Source organism: Agelaius phoeniceus, chromosome 6 (assembly GCF_051311805.1).
Source record: "Agelaius phoeniceus isolate bAgePho1 chromosome 6, bAgePho1.hap1, whole genome shotgun sequence".
In the NCBI taxonomy this organism is placed as follows: Eukaryota; Metazoa; Chordata; class Aves; order Passeriformes; family Icteridae; genus Agelaius; species Agelaius phoeniceus.
The window spans coordinates 57,600,909-57,617,253 of record NC_135270.1 but is presented as its reverse complement, the minus strand read 5'-3'; the positions used below and the strand labels follow the sequence as shown (position 1 = coordinate 57,617,253).

Here is a 16,345-nt window from a genome sequence, read left to right as displayed (position 1 = left end):
CTGTATTGAGTGGAAGCCACAGACTCAAACCCAATCTCTGTATTGAGTGGAAGCCACAGACTCAAACCCAATCTCTGTACTGAGTGGAAGCCAGACTCAAACCCAATCTCTGTACTGAGTGGAAGCCACAGACTCAAACCCAATCTCTGTATTGAGTGGAAGCCAGACTCAAACCCAATCTCTGTACTGAGTGGAAGCCACAGACTCAAACCCAATCTCTGTACTGAGTGGAAGCCACAGACTCAAACCCAATCTCTGTATTGAGTGGAAGGCACAGACTCAAACCCAATCTCTGTACTGAGAGGAAGCCACAGACTCAAACCCAATCTCTGTATTGAGTGGAAGGCACAGACTCAAACCCAATCTCTGTACTGAGTGGAAGCCACAGACTGAGGCTCAGGGTTTTGTCCCCCAGCTGCCCAGCACCAGCCTGAGGAGCCACGTCCCCTCTGAGCACCTTGCTTCCCTCACTGTGAAACAGGAAATTTCCTCTCTCCACCTCCATTGTTGGTGCTTGCTCTGCAGGGCCTCTCTCAGCCTGTTTGCACCGGCCTCATACAATGGAGTCATAATCCGAGGTGTTGCCTCTGCAAAAATAGAAACGGAGAACAATGTTGCTCTTCAAAACAAGACTTTTCATGTATCTCATTGTGTAAAATACACTGCTCAAAATCCATTCACTGTGCTAAGCAGCAACTTAAATCAAAGGCAGAATTCACATCATACTTAGTAATCAATTGGGGGAAGTAGCTGTGGATTTTCTACCTTGATTCATTTCTCTTTTATTTGCAGTTTTCTGTGATTTTTCTTCAAAGTCCTTTTCCTCTGAAGTCAGATGGGATCCCCATTAGTGGCACTTTCATGGAGCTGAAGAAGTGTGTCAACGTTTTCTAATATAGATTAAAGCTCCAGAAGACAAGAGGGACTGAATTGTTGGGCTCTCAGGAGAGCAGTGGGAAATAGAAAAATTACCAGGCATGATGTTTAAGACTCTCTCAGAATGTTAAGAGCTGTGTATTTCGGTCAGTCCTTAAGCAAACACAGCTTTAAATAAAGCTAGGTATAAAATAAATAATATTTATGCCAGCTAAAAAAATAATTTGGAGAGATGCCAAATTTCATATAAGCTAATATTTTGATTTTAATTGAGCTATTTTCTGCTATCTTGTATTTTTCTGACTGTGTTCCTTTCTCACCTAAGGCAAAAAATTAAATGTTATAAAAATAATAATTTCTTCATAAGTTTCTGCTCTCTGCACCTAGTGACCATTGCATGCATAACATTTTAACAGCAATTTGCATGAAAATATACACTGCTTGTCTCAAAATTAGTTCACTTGTTTTGCAGCTACATGATTGATGTTTCTCCCAAGCAAAGGTAACTCGTCTGAGCTCAGCAGAGCTGCCTCTGATGTTCACAAGGCAGCAGAGAAGGTGAATTAAACCTAATAAATCTTTTCAAGAGTAAATACACTCTAAATGGAGTTATAGCTAACAGGCAGTACAAGAAATTCGTGGAAATACCGCTGAATTAAAACATTTCATTCAGAAATTGTATTCAAGCATGGAATGATTAACAGAACAGTTAAATTATTTAATCCTAACATGAGAGTTAGAAGTTTAAAGAGCTTTGGTTAGAGCAGAAACCCATCACTAATTCCTGTCACTTGGAAAAGCTACACATTTCAGAATTCATTTTCTTTGCACATGTGGATGAAAGGTTTGAAATTATAACATTTTCATAAGAACAAACTTCCTGCAAATAAAAAAAAAAGAAGTAAGTAAATGGATCTGCTGAAAAATACTCAACCATTTTACTTCAAAACTTTTAAATCAAGGTGAGGATTGTGCTTATCCATGCCAGCAGTTTAATGCATTTCCAACAGCCTGAAAAATCTGGACTCTGTGTTAAAGCTCGTTTTCACCTCTGTGTGGAGCACTCCATGGCAGCTGGAGGACCAGATCTGGATATTTGTGTCTGCTCTCAGTGCAGGCTGCAGCTCTGCCTCCCAGAAAGCCACCAGCTGTCCCAGTGCCCGTGGTGCCTCCCTGGCACCTCGGGGCTGTGTTCCCATCCAGGGTCACTGGCTCAGGTGCAGGAGTCACTGTCATTGTCAGGGAAACAGCTTTGCTCAAACTGGCTCAGGTTTAAGAGGGAACAGAGGGAGCAGTTCAGATCAGGGTCAGCTGGTTCACACCATTTCACCTCATTTCTCCCAGTGGAAACATCTGAACTCCTCTGTTGAAAGTGAGAGCTTCCCATGGAAACTTCAGATTCTGTAGAAATCACATTTTATAGCTGAAAATTCCTCTCCAGCTCTACAGAGGAATTTGGATTTATTTTTTCTGTTCAAATGAAAAATCCTCTGGCCTCAGCTCAACCAGACACTTCAGCAGCTCCTCTGCACACCCTGGGCTGCAGCCAACCTGCAGCCTCTTGCTCTCCTGAGAGGAGCCTGCAAGGCCCAGTTCTGTGCTGAAAGGGCCACCAAATCACCCCTAGAAACTGCTCTCCTGAGATCATGGAATATCACACTCTGCTTCTTGTGAGTGCAACCATGCTGAAATAAAGGAAATAATGAAATAATGAAACTTCAAAGATAAGGGCATCCAGAGCTCAGGTTTGCTCTCACCTCTCCCTTTCACGAAAGGCACACAAAAACACACTGAGGTTTAAGACCATTTCATCCATCTCCATCTGTTGCTTTTCCAACATTACAATCACTCCATTGTCTGCAGGCTGCCACACTGGACAGGAGAGTGGAAAGATCCTCAGCAGGGTGCAGAGAAAGCATTAGCAGCACTTAAAACCTTGGTGGCAGCCAAGAGAAAAACAATAATTCCTAACTCCAGATTTTCTTATCAGAAAGTTTAAATATTTCCAAGACTTTTGTTCACAGTGTTTAACATTTCTGCTTCTCAAGCCATACAGGCTTAGAGCTGCTGCCCAAATGTTTGGCTAATCTCTGCAAGCTGCAGGGCAAATAGCAGCTGAGGCTTGTTCCTGGTGCAAAGGACAATGGGCCTGATTCTTTTTCTGGGAAGTGCAAAGCAGAGTTTCTGTCCTGGTCCTCCTTAGGCTCAGGAACAGATATTTTGTTTTCAAGCCTCTCAAGCAACACCTCATGGGGAAAAACCAGCATTAAGGTCAGACTTCAACAAGATGCAGACAAAGTGTCAGAGGCTGGTGTTGGGAAGGGGTTACAAAATACCATTTAATCCTCCCCCTGCCCCAAACAGGACTGATGGCATGCAAAATGCCAGCTACAGAAGCACTGGAGTTTGGGCAAACCTGATGCTCCTGAGCTCCCACACTGACCTCAGCATTACCCTGGGGCCTGCTGGATTCAGTTCAGTGTGCCAAATGTGCCCCTGCCCCACCAGTTCACAGCTCAGAGGATCAGATGCTATTTTAAGTCCCACTACCCAGAGCCATCAGTTGCTATTTTAAGTTATTTTAAGTGATGCTGCCCTAACTCTGGAATGATGCCCGAGGCACTGCTGTGCTGGCTGAGCCAGGGAGTGCCTCTGACTGCAGAGGTCTTGCTCAAGTGCTCATGGCAGTGCCTGGGACACACACACACACATGTCCTGCAGGTCTGTGCCCAAATACAGCACCCAAAACACCTCAGCCTGGCACTAGACACACCCTGGCTTTAGGTACCACAGCTAGCTCAGGACAGGCTTGCCCAGCTCACCTGGCACCGAGGATGAGGAAGAGGAGTCCCAGGCTCTTTGCACAGATAACAGCCAAGCTGTGGTTGCCTCCTGGTTTATATCCTTCTATTATATTATAAATCATTCCTCTATTATATTAAAAATCATATTTCCCCTAATATCAAGTTCTTACAGAAAACACACTCTTGTCCCCATCTTGTATACCAGGCAATTTTTTTCTTCCTTTCCAGCTTTGGTATCTGTACTTTTTATTGAAGATGCTGGTAAGCAGAAAAGCCATTTTTTCCCCCTGAATCACAGCTGGTGGGGGTAGGATGTGCCATAGTACTCTGCCAGTGTTGATAGGGCCTTCTGCCAGTGTAAGTCACTGGGACAGAGTCACTCCATCACTGGAAGGTCCAGCCCACAGTGGGGACAGCCCCCCTACTGCAGAGCTGACTTTCTGTGCCTTTCCATCAGCACTGTCTGCTCCCACTGCCATCTAACCCAGACCAGAGCAGATCACCACAGGCTTTAGAAGGAGACACCTAGAGCAAGGAGCCAGCACTGTGAGGCAGCAGTGCCTCTGCAGGCTGCATTCCTCTCCTTTCCAGGGAAAAATATCCCCTTATCCTGACCTTTGAACAGTGCAAGTGTAGAGATGAGCTGCCTTGATTCCCCCAGCCACACAGGGAGGCTTGTCCTCCCATGCTCTGGGAAACACCCTGTGTATTGCCTGGATACATTTCACAGCAATTTGTTTCATTTTGCCACTAATCTCCCATTTATTCTGATGCTATTTTCCAAGTCTCATGTTCCCTTGATAACCAGATGCCTGACATAACTTTGGGGATATTCTTTTCCCCAGCACTCAGCTGAGTTAGGGGCATGACTTTTGCCTCACATGAACAGCAGAAAAGAGACAGGAAAATAGTCCAAAACTCCCTTTATTCCTATATTTTTCTCCCTCCATTCCCACTTTTTGTCTTTGGTGGAAAATTCCTACTCCTTTCTCTGTTTACCATGATCTCAGCATCACTGTTAGGAGTCTCCAAATACATCCTTCACTGTTAGGTTTCAAGATTTTTGAAAAAATTGATTTTCCTAAATGTTGTGCTAGAGTAATGGAAACTTCAAAAATACTTAGTAGAGCTTAAAGTATTTTAAAAATCTATGTGTTGCCTTTTTTTTTCTTTTGTAATAGGTTTACATTACAGTTGTAGCCAAAATTTTGTTCTTTCATTCATCTCAATGTCACAGACAATCACATGGTCTCAGAAAAGGCATTTCCCCTCCATCAGGATTAAGATAATATCCAGTATTCCTCATTGTTTAGGAACAATCACATTTTTTAGAGAACATGATCAGGTTCTATCTAGTTATATTGCTCAATGCTGCAGTTGTTAGTCTGCCTTGCATTTGGTTGGATTTAGTTCTGTAACTTTCAATAAAGAGCAAAAAGACCTTCAATTAGATTACCATTGAAATTCACACATCAGAGCCTATTTTCCCACAAATTTACTACATTTATCTGGCAGTTATTATTGGTTTCTAACTCAGGAGCAGAACTTCCTTCCATGAGGACAGCTGATGGTGCACAGGGAGCCGAAACACTCAGGAAGCACCTCCCAGCCTGTGGCAGTGCTCAGCCCTCCATTTAAGACAAACAGGAATCTAACAAAACACCCTCTTGGAGACAATGTCAATTGCTCTTCAATTCCCCAAGGACTGTAATCATGTTTGCCTTTTCCATCCAGCAGGGCTTTGCACAACCTTGAGGTCCCAAGAGCTCCCTCCACACGGTGTTACTGGAGAAACTGGGCACGGTTCTCTTGCAAACAGAGACCCCAGGGTTCCTTGGACCCTGCTATCAGTGGAGCTGAATTTGTTCAAGGATTGATTAGCACAGCAATAATTCATGGGGATACAGGGGAAATCCTCCAGCGCTGATTTTACAAACAATGAGGTCGATGATTCCGATAAATCAACTTCATTCATGCTGCCTATAAATAAGTAATGTCCCAGACTGAGCAGAAGCTGGCTCAAGATGTAGTGTTGTGCTTGTTCTGAAAGCCTTGGGAATTTCCATTCTCTTTCATCCATTTCTGGACCAAATTCATTCTGTTTCATTTTCCTAATTAACCTCCACTGCTTTTGTGTTCCATGTCATGTATGCTGGCCAGTGCTGAAGTCCGACTTCTCAGTGCATTTTGAAAGATTTAGAATATTTCCTTAGAGCTGCTTGATTAAAAATGATTGGTGGACTGGTACAGCTCCTCTGTTTGCTGTCTCTGAGTGGCAAATACCCAGCTGTGAAGAGCTGCACTGTTTTTTCTCTCAGGTTCCAAAGATACCGCACAGCTCAGGTTGTGAATCCTCCTCTAGGATGGCACCATCTCCATGAATCTGTTGCAATTATTGCAGAAGGGGACAATGGAACTGTCACTGGGTGCCAGCCTCCTTCCCCAAGGAGGCTGCAGCAGGAGTCAGGATTGGGCATTTTCCCACTGATTCCACTGGAATCTTCAAAGCTGTATGGACAAGGAAGAGGGGAGGTGGTGCCCCTTAGAGAGAAGAGCCCAGGGTGAAGAGCAGTCCCTAGAGGCAGTGGGGAGATGTCTGGAAAGAGAACATTGAGAAGTGTTTGGATATCATTTTTCTGACCTGAAACATTCTCTTGAAAAAGCTTGTCACTGCACAGACAACCCCAGACTTCCCAAAGCCTTTAATGTTGACTTCCAAAAAACCTTTATAGTTGACTTCCATGCTCTGGGAGCACTGCAGGAGCGTGGCTGTTCCCCTCCCTTTTTGTGAGATGCCTTCAGTGGGTGTTGGAGTTACAGTCTCCAGATTTTCCACTCAGCCACAGAGTGAAAAAAGAATGTAATAAAAAGGCTTGCAAATACAAAAGCCAAGAATGACTGGACTTTAGCCTTAAGAAAGGAATAAAGCACAGCAAGACTCATTAAATAATGAGGATAATCAACCAATGAGAGCTTTAGATGAGCCATTGGGGGGTGACAGGTAGGAATAGGAAAGTCATGTTACCTCTGGCTAGATCATTAATGAAACCATTGCTAGACCACACTGTCTGGTCACAGCAACTGCTCAACAAAATATTTGGAAAACAGCTGCAATAATAATTCAAGAACAAGAAAATATGCCTTGTAGGAAGACACTAGATAAGCTATTTAGAGCAGAATAAATGATGCTATGAATCCTATCTGGCTTTAGAATCACTAAATGTCTGTGGCCTAAAGACAAAGCAGTGAATTCCTCACCACCTCATTAGACCAAGAGCTACAGGAGTGAAATCAGTTGAATCCCAGCCCTGGAGGCCTCTCTGTGCTCCCACCACAGGGAGCAGACTGGAAATGTTTTTCAGATATTGTAAATATCAGATGGGCAGAAGTATTTGCTCAGCAGAACATAGATCTCATCCATTGATGAGGTGACAGGGAATGGTGAGGTTTACTCAGAGCCCTTCTTTTGGAAAACATTGGCTCTCAGAGGTCTGTGTGTGACTGGTGGTAGATGATTCCAAGAGCAATTCAAAGCATTTAGTAAAATTTACATACAAAGTGGGGTATTTTGGCCAATTACAGGGTAAAATAGCATGCTTTTGATTTGCTTTTTAGAATAATGTGGCTAAGCTGCAGGGAAAGTTTGGGGTAGAACATTGATTTGGCTGTAGTCAAATCTTGTTTGTCATGAAGGAGGGAGTGGGAGAACATTCCTTGAGCATCAAATCACTCCAGCTCCTGGAGATGACCCTTATGCATGGAAGTGAAGAAAGGCCCAGGCTGGAGCCACAAACCCTTGCTGAGCCAAGGGTCCTGTAACACCAGCTCTTACCTGCCCTGGGTGTGTTGGCCACAAAATATTGCAGGATTGCCTTTCAGCCAAGGCAAAAAGGGATATTTCCAAGGACAGCACTGCAAGTGAGGCTTCTGGCTAAAGTGGGAACCAGCCACAGGGCTCAGCTGGGCTGATTGCCATGGATTGGCCTGCATGTCTGTCCTTAAGGTCCTTTTACTCTTTTTTTTTTTGACTGTCTTCCTTTGGTGGCTGCTGGATTGTAGCATCCCCAGGGCCTCGATTTGCAGTTTCCAGAGCATTCCCAGCTTCAGCTGCAGCAGTGCAACCTCTTCTGAAGGGTGGCCCACAGCAACAGAAATTGTTTCCCAGACAGTGACCCAAAAAAATCATAGCATTGTATGTAAAACCTAATCTCTAGGTTTTATTTTCTCCACCTGGATTAGCCAAAGAAAGATATTCTGAAGAAAAATATTACCCAAAACAGGATTCAGAAATGTACATGAGGCACTTAGAAGGTGCTATAAAAATGCACTGCACACTTTCACTTTGTTTTCTGATGAAATATTCAAAGCTCCTAATTCTTAAAGCCTGGGATATGTAGTTCCAGCTCAGTTACTTAGATGCCTGACCATTATGGGAACCAAAGAGAATTAAAGATCTGAATATCTTTGATCTAAATGCCTTTGAGGTGTTTTTGAGTTTCAATGCCTAGCTGGGACAGGGATCCTCAAATTCCAGCCACAGAGACCCCTATTTAGGAGCTATGCAGTACAAAAAGAAGACAATTTATAAACCAGATTTTTGAAATCATTCTTCTTCAAACTCCTACCAGAACACTCCTGTCCTGTCTGGTGTAAGCTCCAGAGAGCAGAAGACATCTGTAGAGTGGAGGGGAATTCCCAGTTCATTACAAGAGATTTCACAAAAGTGCATTTAGGAAGGAAGGAAAAATATTACCCAGTGAGCAAACACACAGTCAGTATCCCCAGGGACATCAGCTGCTGGAGAACAGACCACATTCACTGTATCAGGAACTTCACATCACAGAAATTACCCTGAAAGGTGCCTTAGAAGGAACTTGCTGACCAAGATCTGTCCTTTTGCCCATGTTCTGGTTTTATCCTTTTTCCCAGATGAAAAAGAAACAGACTTGGGCACTTCTAGTGCCAGCAGGTCAACCAGAACTGCAGTTGTTCTTGTACTGGTGGCCATCCTGGGAGTGTTCAAGGTCAGGCTGGATGGGGCATGGAGTAACCTGGTCTAGTGCCAGATATCCCTGCCATGGCAGGGGGCTAGGAGCTACACAGTCCTTAAGGTCCCTTTGACCCAAATCACTTTATCATTTTTTGATTATTCTGTGTTAAATAACATGCACCAGGTACATGTAATCATAGTGAACAGTCAAATGCACAGGTTAACACTGAGCTTGCTGCCTAGGGCTGAAGATGGCCCTTGTGAAAGTTTGAGGCTTCAAGCAATCTAATTTGCCCAAAACCATGAGAAAGCCTTTCCACCCAGGCAGGTGCTACCATCCCTGCTTGCTCACAGGCTCCTGGCTTCTGTCTCTGAGGTAGCTGGACCTTAATTTGTTGGCAGGAAGGCACTAGAATAAATAGGTGACTTTTCCTGTCTGATGTCACATTAGACACTGTGTATATTCTGGCTGGGGGTTTCACAGTCTTTGGGTTCTGCAAGCACCTCTTCACTGGCATGGAAAAATTCTCCCTGATGTGCAAATCCACTCTCCAGTGCCACAGCTGAGTGAGGCTGAGATATTGCATCCTAGCTCGGTGTCATACAGAGATTTATGTGTTGCTTTGCTCCATTAATCAAACTGAAGATGTTCTGAGAGTTCAGCAGACAATTTATGTCCCATTCCTGTCAGTGCAGTGAACATTGCTGCTGTATGGCTGAAGGGCTCTTCCACGGGTGCAGTTCAGTCCCAAAAAGTTCCCAAACAAAGTGCAATGGGAAAAGAATTTGGCAAAGATTGGCCACTCACAGGTGGATCTGGGGCAATCTGGGTGTGGAGAACATCAATGAAAATTGAAAACAGAAACACAAACTAAGCACAAATTTAAAAACAGAGCTCCCAGCTCAGACCTGTTCATGGTCCGCACACCAGGTCCATCCCACACAATATTCCCATCTACACCTTGTCCTTCTGCTGTGGTGGTCAAGCTCTGTGTTGAGGTTCATTAGCAGAACCCCAGACACACAGACCTGCAACAAAGCCTTGGAAGTGACCCAAAATAGTTATTCAAACTCTAGTAAGCAATACCCAGCTAATTTATGACCTAGAAATCGCATTTAAAGCAGTGTTTTACACATTCTGCACTTGGTTAAAAGCACCTAGTGAAGGGAGGGGAACATCTGCCCTGCTGCATCATCTGGTGCAAGCCAGACTGGAGAGAAAGGAGGGCCAGGACTGTGCAAATATTCAGCCTCATTTTACTGCAGTCTCTACTGCACTCAGTGTTAAAGTCCAGGTCGTTTCAGTGCTTAATCAATACATCAATACAGTCAGTAAATGACAAGGAGAGTTCATATTTGTCTTGTTACTCCAAGACTGCTCATAAAGTCGAGTTCACAATCCCATAAAGGAGCCTGCATTACCCCAGTGGCTGGGAAGGAATTCCTCATTGGCTTCCCATAGGCCTGTCCACGGAGAGAACAGGAAAAGATAATAACAGGGTAAGTAAGAGTAAACTGAAATAAAGCCAAAAGTAAGTCCTACAAATCTAGCAGGGCAATCTCAGCTCATAAATATGAGCCACCAAGTGGATACTCTGAATAGACTTTTGCCTGACAGAGGCAGACTGATAAACTCGTGGTATAAAAACACCATGAAGTTTTCACAGGCAAAAGCCATTTATTTCACAGGCAAAAGCCATTTATTTTCACATCTGTTTTGCCTGCTTGAAAGTGTGGTGGAAATTTTAGCACCAATACATTAACCTGGACATCACTGTTTCAAGAGCCAGGGACCATTTGATTTGCCAGTGTGAGCCATTTGGTCCCCACTGCATTCAGAGCCAGGAATCCAAAGACAACACTCGAGGTTTAGCCAACAAGGCAGTTTTGGTGGGGTGGTAGCTGCAAATTCAGAGGTGATAGGCCCAGGAAGAATATCCTCTGATGATGAGACAGGCTAGAACAATAGACAAGAAGAAAGAAAATATAAAGTTTGATGGGCAAAAGAAAAAGCAGGGGAGGGGAAAAAAGGGGGGGAAAAGTAAAAAGAAGAGAAAGAGAGAAAAAGAAAGAGAGAAAAAGAAAGAGAGAAAAAGTAAAAATATAGGACTGGTGCCATGCAGAAATTCACAGCAGGACGCATAAGGGACAAGATGTAGAAGCAGAATTAAATGTGATATGCAAGCTGGGTAGACTCAGGATGTATTTTTCCAAGAGCCCTTGCAATTCTTATCCCTTGTGTGGGGGAAGAGTAATGGTAGGACACCACCAATCTCTTTATTCCCCCTCAGCATTTCCCAGAGGTGACCAGGAGCCAAACTGAACTGCACAAGCCATCAATCACTGCTCAGTGTGTGGCTCCACAGACCTGCTGCAAAACATCCACCGTGACTTCATGGACCACAAAGCACAGATAAGGGTCTAGGAGTTAAATCCTTCTGGCAGAGCACAGCACACTCGAGGTGGACTGATCCTCTAGCCAAACAGCTTATCTCCAAACCATATTAATTACTGGAACACAGCAGCAATTTGTATCTGCACCAGGGCTTTTTGCCAGTGCAGCTCTCTCAGTCAGATGCCACCAAGAAAGAGATGGGCCAGCAAAGCTTCACAGCAGAGTAAATTTCAGTGCAGCTTTTAAGTTTTTTAAGCACTAAAGATGTCTTTGCAAGCAGCACCCAACCCAGTCTGGCTGTGCTCTGGGTGAGCCAGCAGGAGAGGCAGAGCTGGATAACCCTGTCAGCACTGATGGGTGGCACATGGCTCTTCAGATTCAAGCTGATCTGCACTGTCACTGACATCTTTTATGAAAAATCCTTTCCTTAGGATTCTTCCTCCTCAGAAGCTGAGAGGCCTCAGGAACAAAATGTAACCAATGGTTATCTGCTGCTGTGGAATGCAACAGGTGGATCTTTGATTGGCCCATGTTGGTTGTTTCTAATTAATGGCCAATCACAGTCAGCTGGCTTGGACAGAGAGTCCAAGTCACAAGCCTTTGTTCTCATTCTTTCCTATTCTATTCTTAGCCAGCCTTCTGATGAAATCTTTTCTTCTATTCTTTTAGTATAGTTTTAATATAACATATATCATAAAATAATAAATCAAGCCTTCTGAAACATGGAGTCAGATCCTTGTCAAGTCCTAAGACCCCTGTGAACAGGGTCACAATCTGCATCTCCATGTGCCTCACAGCTGTCCTAAGAGCATCCTGCTCTGGAGGAGCTCTGCAGGCTCCCTGCACATTCCACCAAGGACTGACAGTGCAACTGCTCTTTGCAGCCCTAGAGACCCATGTCCTCCCAAACACCACCATGGCCAGCTGTGCACTGCAGCTGGAAAATTGCCTTCAGCTGAAGGGTACATCTTCACAGCTGGTCCTTGAGCAGAGTAAAACCTCCAGAGCAGGTCTGGCTCCTGCATTTCTTGGCACAAGGGTGGATTGGAGGCTTGCCAAGGTTGCAAGTGGGGGGAAAAAAGGCAAATTTCCCTCTGCCTCCGGTGAGCTGTACTGACACCTGTAACCCCCACTGCTTCTGAGAAGGCAGCTAAGAAAAGCAGGAGTGTTGCCATAACTTACACAGTCATAGCTCTGCTGGGCATTCTGGGATTCCCTACACCACAAGCTGAAAGCCACGGCGCCAGGGAGGATTATTTTAAATTATTTCATTCAAGTCAGGTTGGAGGAAGAGGATGGGGCATCTGGACTGTCTCCTGTCTGTGTTGGTGCCCATGTCCCCACTCTTGTGCTTCTTCCCCAAGCTCTTCCACCCTTGGGCATCCATGGCCAGTGTCCATGAGTTCCCTGGGAGCTGCACAGTGCAGAGCTGAGATGAGGAGAGGGAGCTCCCTCCCCTTCTCCACGTCCTCTTCAGTGCACACCCCAAGGCAGCCCCAGCAGTGGGTGAGTGCAGCCCATCCTGCTCTCATCAGCAAGTCTGGTCCTCACTGAGCCTTTGTACTGCCAGGATGTCAGGTTTGCTCTCTTTATGTGCTGACAACACTACTGTGTCTCTGCAAGCAAATAAAGCTGCTGAACAGTCTGCCTGTCCAGTCACACTGGCAGAGACTTTCAGTCCAAGAGATTTCAAGCAGGACATTGTTCCCCAGTGCAGGAGCTATTAAATTCCATAAATTTGTAGCTGCTTTTCTACTACAAATTTTATCACCAAACAAACAAAAAAATCAGCAAGATACTGCATGATGTTTTCAAGCCTCTTTTTTTTTATTGTCCAAAATAACTATTACTCATTCCCAGCTCTCATTAATTGCAAGTTGTGATCACCTGATAGGCACCAGTCTGAGCCTCTTCCCCCATTCCTGACAAAGCTTTATGTTCATTCCTACGCTCTGCCACTTGTCCTCATGTTTAAAAAAATTAATAGTCCATATGCTGCAACAATATAATTATTTTAAGCAACCTTCCTGAAAAATGTTTGAAGGCTTCCTGTTGACTAATGGGTGGAACTGGATTGCCCCCCTTTTTTTCCAGTTGAGTAGTAATGATTTAAGCAGATTAACTGGTTAACTAAATGTCATTAACCCAGATCATGTCCTTTATAAGAAATAACACTGGTTACAGGAATCAACTAATAATGGGGTTCATCCAAAGGCAATGAGAAAACATTTTTATCAATGTCAAAATTTTTCAATGGGCTCAAAATGAAGTTCAACGTGATTTCTGCTAAAGGAGTAAATATGCTGGATGTGATCAACAAACTAAGCTTTCCTTCATTTGTCACAGAATGTGGTCAACATCCCTGAAAATATTCAAGCTCCTCTTCCTTCCTGTCCTTCAAATCATCCACCACATCGCCCCAGGTACTAAACACTGCCACTTTACCTGTGATGGCACAGGCCAGGACAGCTGCCCCTCCAGTGAGACCCACCCAACACCAGCCACTGCTGAATGGTTCATCATTCCACAGCCTGGAAGAAATAAAATAATAAAAAACCCTCCCAATGATCCATGACCAACCCACCCCAATGCCCATGGTGGGGAAGCAGGAATCCTGTGCTTTCAAGTCCAGGATTTTCAGCTGGTGGCTGCAGAGGCAGGCAAATGTCCCCCTGTCTCTGGACCCTGATGGCAGCAGTGTGTGCAGCTCATCACCCTTGGTTGTTTGTACAGAAATGAGATCTTGGCATAAAGGATTTGCTTTTGTTGTGATTCAGTTTGGGTTGGATGGATGTGCTGGGCTCAGGATGCCCAGTGGAGGACACCTGCTAATGTGTCTGTTGGCATTTTGGCATTAAAACACATCAAAATGAGGCCACTGGCCTGTGCATAAATAACATTTCTTGTTTCTCTCTTCCAGTAACCGTGACTGTGGGAGGACAACAACACTTGCTGGGGCTTTATGACACTGCAGGGCAGGTAAAGGACTGCAAAACATTTATCATTTTCCTTCCCCATGGTTTGTTTGTTACTGTCATACACTGGGGTTTGTTGTTCATAATGTTTGTGGAGTTTGCTGGGGTTTTTTCACAAATAATAACAATCAGGTTTGAGTTGGAATGGTTGAACTGCTGACCTTCTCCCTTTTGTTTTCATTCTGTTTCAGCAGTAAAACACACACAGATACATTCATCCCTAAGATTGTGTTTTGCCTAATCAAAAAAAAAAAAAAATAAAGTTTGATGAGGCTGTGAAACCCCCCATATATCCACCTCCTACTGCAAATACCATGCTTTATGTAGTGAGTGTTTTCTTCCCTTTACCACATGGTGGCATTGAAGATAGAATAATTCCCTTTTTCAAGATCAGAAAACTGGTGTAATTCAGCACCAGTCTATCAGTAACCAGCTGTTTACTTTCCAAGTGGTAACCCAGCCAGATTTCCATCCATCCCAACATGCCAACATTCTTCTCCCAGGACAAGGTGTCCATTACTAGAGAGTCTGTTTCCCATGCTTACTTGCATTTAGAATTCTTCTGCTGTTTCCACTGTCCACACTCTGCTATGCTGTGATTGCACTCAAAGCTTGCAGAATAATTTCACCCCCTGGAGAGGAGAAGAAATTATTTCTCACTGCTTTGCTCTGCCAGCAGAAAGGCAGAGGAAAGTACAGGGAGCAACACATTTTTTGTGGTGAAATTTCCCTCTCCTGACTCCAAATGCCGGTGAGTGACGAAATAAAGAAAGGGACATAGCCTGCACAGAAACCTTGCAAAAAATCATCTGCTGAGAGCAGAGGGAGGAGGCCCCAGGTTCCTCACAGACTGGGAATGTTGTAACCCACATCCACCAGCTCCTCCAGTCGCAGCTGACACTGAAGCCAGCAGGAGAGAAAGCAGATTTGGGAACTTGCTTCACTCCCTCTGGGTTCCAGCAGCCCTGGATGCAGGGCTTTGCTTCCACCAGGAGCTCTTCTTGGCTTTGGCCATGACTAACTGCTATGAAAGGTACAAACAGTGCAGAAGGAGACCCTGCTGTCTGCAAAAGGCCACTTCAGGCAAGAACATACTTTGCAGCACTGTGCAGAGAGATCAAAAAACCCACACCAGAACAGACTGTCACTTCCAGAAAAACCTGCACTCAGCAGAACTGGGGCTTTGATGCTTTGGGTTTCACTTTCTTTAGTTTTATTCTTATCATGTTTCTGTAGGCAGCACCAGTCTTAGCTGCTTTGGTGGCCCTTACAGACCACACATCTTTCCTATCCACATGGTGAAAACTGATGATCCAAAAGCCAATCCCAAAATATGACCCAAGCCCTTGCCCCATGTCCAAATCCTGTTCAGTCTTTTATTCTGTGTTCAGAAACTCTGAGCTCAGAGCCTGTGCCATGATCCATCAGCCCTGCAAGCCTTTGCAAGCCAGACTGGAGTTATATTCAGTTCCCAGTCAGCTTTCACCCCGTGCCTTAATATTCCTACTTGTTTTGTAGGGCTGACAGTTCCACCTGCCACCCATTTCTGCAGCAACACCTCCTCTCATTTGTCCTCCTGAGCCAGAAGGAACACTCAGCTGTCTCTTTGACAAGCCTCACCCCTCCATCCATTCTTCAGCATTTTGCTTCAAACTAGGCAGTTCACCACCTGCCTCCAAACCCTTTCTGTAGCTCACCAAGCCCAGGACCCTTCCAGACCCTGCTCCAGAGGACGTGGCTCTCCAGGCAGAGCCCAGAGTGTGAATCAGCCCTTGATGACTGGATTGTCCCCGTGGAGGCTGGAGGGATGATGCTTCCCACATGCTCCAGTTATAACAACAGATCATCTGGGTTGTTTCCTCCCTCCTTCTCCTTGGGCTGTGTGGCTTTCCAAAGGCATCAGTGTGAAGTCATAGCCAGAAATAGCCCTTGACACTGTGATGCTATAAAACATATGCTAATGAAATAACAATTGAAAAATGTACTCCTGCAGCAGGACCCTCTGTCAGCCTGAAGGGAGAGCTGGCAGAGACCCCAGATTTGAGGTATCTGGCTTTCTCTATCCCTGGCACAAATGGTCCTAGGAGGAAAAACTGTGGTCTTTTTGCTGGGCTGGACTCAGGTGCAAAATGCTTTAGCAGAGTGTACAAGAGATCAGCACAGCAACAACATAAAAACAAAAAAAAAAGCCAATTCTGCTGCATTTTTGGGGCCCAAACACTGTTGAGCTGATGGCCAAGGTGGAGGGGAGGGAGGAGCACCAACTGATCTTGGCTCTGACGGTCACAGGCAAATAACTCAGCAG

At 44.7% G+C, this 16,345-nt stretch overlaps 1 protein-coding gene across 1 annotated transcript in view; it reads left to right on the top strand.

Annotated features, from left to right (window-relative positions):
* RHOJ (ras homolog family member J) overlaps positions 1 to 16,345 on the top strand; it is a 61,625-nt gene that overhangs the window by 31,925 nt on the left and 13,355 nt on the right. The window contains exon 2 of the mRNA XM_054634839.2: positions 13,986 to 14,044. Within this exon, the coding sequence (XP_054490814.1) occupies positions 13,986 to 14,044 (59 nt within the window). The remainder of the gene's footprint in view (positions 1 to 13,985; positions 14,045 to 16,345) is intronic.